This window comes from Engystomops pustulosus, chromosome 1 (assembly GCF_040894005.1).
Source record: "Engystomops pustulosus chromosome 1, aEngPut4.maternal, whole genome shotgun sequence".
NCBI classification, from domain to species: Eukaryota; Metazoa; Chordata; class Amphibia; order Anura; family Leptodactylidae; genus Engystomops; species Engystomops pustulosus.
In genome coordinates, this window is record NC_092411.1 from 273,193,663 (window position 1) to 273,199,662 (window position 6,000).

At 41.5% G+C, this 6,000-nt stretch overlaps 1 protein-coding gene across 2 annotated transcripts in view; it reads left to right on the forward strand.

Moving 5' to 3' along the window:
• The window catches only part of FAM53A (family with sequence similarity 53 member A), a 52,913-nt gene extending 48,159 nt beyond the window's left edge, over positions 1–4,754 (forward strand). For both annotated transcript variants that reach the window (XM_072126227.1, XM_072126228.1), the window contains exon 5: positions 3,233–4,754. In XM_072126227.1, the coding sequence (XP_071982328.1) occupies positions 3,233–3,517 (285 nt within the window). In that variant the 3' untranslated portion in view covers positions 3,518–4,754. The remainder of the gene's footprint in view (positions 1–3,232) is intronic.
• The last annotated feature ends 1,246 nt before the right edge of the window (positions 4,755–6,000 follow it).

The window sequence follows — 6,000 nt, forward strand, 5'->3', positions numbered from 1 at the left end:
GAGCCTCTGAGCTCACAAGTCATACATAAACTAAACATATAGCATCATGGGTGAAGTTCCCAGTATCATGAGCACATGCCTTCTTCTTTACCATTTCGGAGCGCTTTGGATAGGAGATGCAGTGCAACTGATATTGCTCAATTTCATGACGAGCAGGGCGTTGTCAATCATAGTGTAATTGGTAAAAATAGGCAAGCAAGGGTGCACCAGCCCACATGGCCAGATAGATGGTGCACTGAAACGTTCATCTGCTTTTATAAAAAAATTAAGTTCACCGATTTTCTCAAGAAGGCCGCCAATTTTCTCATGAGAGACGTGGTCGCCTACAAGACCATATGTTTAGGTTACATGTGACCTAGGAGCTCACATGTTTCCTTTAATTTCTTCTATGGTGGCCTTTTAGGTAAATAAACACTAGCCAGGGGACCCTTCCAAATTGTAGCAATTTTTTTCAGACCTTTCATACCTTCATACTCGAGCAGTTGATGTATGTGTACATGGTAGGCCTTTGTGCACAGCTCTTTCCAGAAGAGAGTCATTTCCTTTTGAGAAGTCACAACAGCTGGCTTTGCAAAAATATAACAAATCTAATTTATCTTCTCTGACTTGCACTTTAACCTAGACATTCCACCAAACAGCCAACAGTAGATGCACTTGTAATTTGCTGTCACAATGAAGAATGTAATCCCGGCCTATTGATAGTGCTGTTTGGCTGTCGAAGAGTAATATGGCAATTACATGCCTGCAGGTCTTCAGACTGTGTCATGCCTCGGCTTGTAGTCTCACTAGAGACTGTGCAGCACCCCTTCTGTTGAATGGTGTCCTGGGATCTCTTGTCTTCTGTAGACCTGCTACAGACTGTGTTTATTTTGAATGCAGTCTACCGGCCTTATTCGTAGACAAAAAGTATATCATCTTATTGTCTGTAAAGAATGGGTTCTCTCAAGCGTCAGGAAGTTTCATGTGACTTGGGACCTGAAGAAAATGGATATAAGAAATACACAGTAAAACAAAGCTGGTGGTGTTGATAGACAGTCGCTTATAAAGCAAAAAATAACCAGAGACAATGCTACCACGCCCAGTAGGTCTCGAGGTCACGGCTTACATTATTCTATGGTTGTGAAATTGATACTTGGTGCAGTATTAGTTGTATGATCTGCCTTTTTTATGGACATCCTAATTTTGCAGTGTTGAAATGAGTACTGAAGCATCCCTTGTGGGCCAAGGCTCTAACTATTACTAGACCCATGAGGTCCATCACAAGACAACTTAATTTGATGGCTACTAGGGTCTCTTTTTGAGATGGAACCTGTGGCCAAGAGAACCTAGTCTGGCTCTAAACCTGGTCATATTAACTTTTGGGCTTTACCTCATTATGCTTGAAGAGACTTGAAATTTGCATCAAAATATAATGCACTTACCTTCACCAGGTAGTTTCCATTACAATGCCAACATGTTCTCCTTTAACAGTTTAAAAAGTCAGAAAAATCTGATTCGGTCCACAGATCTACTGTAAATAGAATGTATTGGATGGAGCTGGAGTGATTTCTGTGCTGAGACTGCATGCTGTGAGAGGGGAAGGAGGAGCATAAATAACCAGAAAAATCAATCAAGTCTTTGGTCCTAGAACCATATCTCACCATGTATGGGAGACTGATTTATCCAAGTACTTGAGAAGAAGACTGCGCCACTTAAGCTGTTTGTTTCCCAGTACATATTGCCTTTGTCTCTTTGGTTTGGCCTGCTTCACTTTGAGTTAGTTATGCAGCGTTCTTGTTGGTGCTTGCCCGTCTTGTTTAGATTTAATATTTAGAAGGATTTGTTCCAATGTTTGGATGTTAAAAATAAAGTGGTTCACTGCCAATGTGGCTTTCCACCTGTTAACCGCATCGGTCAGGATGGAACAGGTAGAGAGATAGCGTTGTCAGACCTTGTACTTAGTGTTTCTAGCCGAGGGTGGATTACACACTTTAACTTGTCTACTTTTGGCTGACCCACAAAAGCAAGTTCATACAATCTGAGGAGACAACATTGTCCATACATGGCTCGATGTTGACAAGTAACTGTAATGGAAGAGTCACATATGAAGTTGTTGGATATTTTCATAGAGGATGTTCTATGTTTCTTCTGTGGACCATTGTGAGAGATTACCGCTTCTCTTTATGGGACTGTTTATGATCCTGATTTTTTTTGACCATCTTGTGAGAACTACATTGTGGTTAGGCTCCTTGCCATACATAAGTCACTTTCAAGTATGACCATTACTGTACAGTACAATATTTATTAAACCTAAATCTAGACCAGTCAGGCATCAGAGTTTGAAGAAAGTTTTTGAAGTTTTTTCCAAATTTAGAAGGAATTACGGAACATTGAAATCCTGGCCTAAGTCACCTTTGAGCTGAAGACTATTTTTCTACGATTCTGTCATATATACAAGATATATATATATATATACGTGAACAAGGAAATTGCTGTATGTTATATTAACTTTAATAATCTGACTGAAGAGGCCAAGGGGGGGGGGGGCTACAAGGGAGCAGTGTGCTAAATCTTAATCACTGTATTCAATTTTTAAAAAATTGCTCGAACCCCTCTTAAGTCCAAGAGCACTTGTGCAAATACTAAATCCGGTTTTATGTACCGTGTTGGCCGGCAAATGATTTTTCTTCTACGCTTTACATAATCCCTTTGAAAAGCTCCACCGTTTCAGCAGATCTGGCAGCACATGAAATAGAAGCCGGTTAGAAATAATTTGGGAATTAATTAAGACTGTCTTCAATGTAAAACGTTATAAGCTAATTTAGGCTGAAATGGCAATAACAGCTACTGGCCGCATGTGAGGATAACAACCCCCAACCTGAAATGCCCTTCTGTCAGAGCTAGTGGGTAGGGCATAGAACATAATCGGACAGTGATTTTTGGTGGTGACAGCTTTTGCTTTGGTGGGCTTTGTGTGGTGAATTGGTGGTTTATTCTACTGAAGTTACACACCCCTATACCTGCTGGTAACTTGATACCGAATAGTTGGGTGGTCCCAGGTAATTGTCTTACAGTAGATAGCTCGTTTAGCATGTTGGGTGCCGAAACTAGAAGTCATGGTTGAGTCGTGGTCCCCGAGAAAAAATTTATGTGCATTAGTTGTTGGATTTGGAGAGATTCTTTATGACTCTTGATATACTTTTGGTGTTTTCGAAGCATTTTGTATTAATGTTTCCTTCTTTCGCCTTCACAGACTTCTAAAAGTCTCTGCTCTTTGGACTATGAAGATGAAGAAGATCCCCACCTCAAGACCATTGTCTCCTCACCTTGCGATTCCAATGACCATATGAATATCATCACTCCCGGCTCAAGCCCCGTCAAGGAGACCTCAGACGGAGGATCCTGCCTCATCAATTGCTCAAGAGAGGCGGCCGTGAGCGAAAGCGAAGAAGACCTAAGTGACTGTGAGAGTACCGAGGACACCGAATATCGTAGAGGTTGCGAGGATTTGGATCTGGATCTAATCGAGAACAACTGATTCTCATTGCCTTTGTAGGATAAAGTGTCCTCCCCGGTAGAAGAGTGCCTTCTGTTGCCATTGTTCTCCTTCGAGGAGCCCAGTGGAAAGAGTTGCGGCCTAGTTAGCTGTTTAGTTAACGAAATGGACAAGATAAAGACTGAGCATCAAAAAAAAAGTTGTTTCCACCCGGCTGTATTCGCGGTGCTGCCTAGTATGTGGGGCTATACGTACAAAGCTAAATAGATGTGGATGTACTCAACAGGTTTCCTATACAGAGGGGGGGAGGGAAGATTGTACCCACAAGTGCTGACAGTGAGTGCCTAAATATATTTTTTTGCTCAGAAAATACAGAGAGGGAGGGGAAAGGACTACTATTTTGAGATAGTTTTGTAATTATAAAACCTCACTTTTTGCGGGGTGTGTTCGTCTCAGTGAGTACAATTTGTTTACTTTTGCGACCGTCGCACATACTAGGCTGCTACACGTCAGAGAGAAGACAGCGGAGGAGTTTCAAGGAAACGTTTATTAAAAAAAAAAAAAAGAAAAAAATAATAAATTCAAAATAATAAAAAAAAGATATTTTTTTTGCATTTCTATGGCTTTTACAGTTCTGGAAAATTTAAAAAAAAAAAAAAATGCATCTCTATTTTGAAATGAGTTTTTTTTCAGAAGGGCATTGTGTAACTTACAACTGTCTGCCGTGATTCTGGTGCAGGTATATGTTCTATATTTGATGAAAAAAAGAGCTTAAAGTTCTACAGGAATAAAAGACTTGAGACACTTGGTCCAAAATACCAAAACTAACCGCAAATTTCTTTTTTTTTTGTATAGTAAGCGGTTACAAAACTACATGTACACTTTTTTGTTTTTGCTTTTTATTTCCCGTCTGTAAAGACGTTGATCAAAATGTTTTGGTGACCTTAAAGGTTAACGAGGGAACAAAAAAAAAAAAATACCCCAAAATTTGCTACAATTGGGTAATTTTTTTCCCCCCCTTTCCTTGAACAAAGCAATGGTGACTTGCGTTTATGACTGCAGGTAGTTACATGCCTTGTAGGTCATTATTACATTTTGGTTATTTTTTTTTTTTTCTACTGTTCATAAAAAGAATGTATCTGAGCACTTGAACTTTAGACAGGGAATTTGTAAAGAAACGATCAATTCCACAGGAAGAGGTCACCCCCCCCCCCCCCCCCCTCAGCAATAGAAGGCAAATTGTCCTTTAAGAAATAAAAAAATGAATTTTTGCTTTGCATCTCTTGTGTCCGTGAATTTCTTTCGTTCTTGATGTTGTGAAATTTGTAGAAAAATTGGAAGGTCTGAGATCTGCGTGTGGTGCCCATGCTAATTTAAAGGGAGTCTTTCCACTGTGATATAACTATCTCCAGTGTCACCCAGCGCCGCATGCACATTACCATCGTGTCCTACTTTCCAGAAAACACTGCCCATTTTTGTTCCCCAAAATTTAAAAAAAAAACTTGAAGACAAATACAAATAAAGCTTTGTGTACAAAATGTGGCTAACTCATGACCCATTGACTTCTCGTCATGTTCATGGTGCGGTGCACAGGAAATATGGCATCTGCCTGCACTGCAAACGATGGAGCAGGTCCTATTCCAACCCATCTTTGCAACCTGGCCAGTCCCTTCGTATGAGCCCTGCTCACTTGCCAATGTAAAACAGGCCCCAATCAGCAGCAAACGGCTCTGAGAAACCACTGTACATACGCTGGGCTTGCTGAGCTTTGCGCATGCTTGAGTCTTGCTGGCAGTGGACAGGTTAGGGATTCTGTTAAAGGGAACCTGTCACCAGAAGGCTGTGGTGACAGGTTCCCAATAGCCACTACATAGAACATTCCACAACTCTTACTTTCACAACTGAGTTCCCCTCCATTCGTATAATATCCACGGCTAAAGCTTACATGGCTCCCTGCCAAGAAGTTCCGGTCAAGTCCTGGAGTGATGTCTCTATTCAAATCACAACGTTCGCTTGGCAATTTGCATAACACACAGTTCGGACCCTGCTCATTGATATTCAATTTTTTTCCCCTCCCACATCGTCCATGTGACTAACCCTCCCTTTCTGACGTCAGCTCGCCACAAAGGAAACCTTGCGCCTGCGCGGTGAGCCGTACACCCTCCCAGTGAGCTGCTCGGCGGCTTGATGCGCCTCACAGCGAACTGCGCACCATCGCTGTGCTTTCCAACAAGGCTCACAACTATGGTGTACAGCTCACCACACAGCCTTCTGGTAACAGGTTCCCTTTAAATTAAGTCAAGCCAGGTCAGGGGGGCAACAGGGATGTTACAGACTCGTGTTCTGGGTGTGACAACAATGCCCCAGTTACCTCAACTATATTTGCCTATAAACTGAACAGGAAATGTGGATGAGGGGGGCTCAGTAACAATACCATAGGGAGTGGTGGTAGACTTCCTATAAATTTCATAATTGGACATTTTCTAACATTAGGCAATACATTTAAATGGTTGAGCTGACGACCT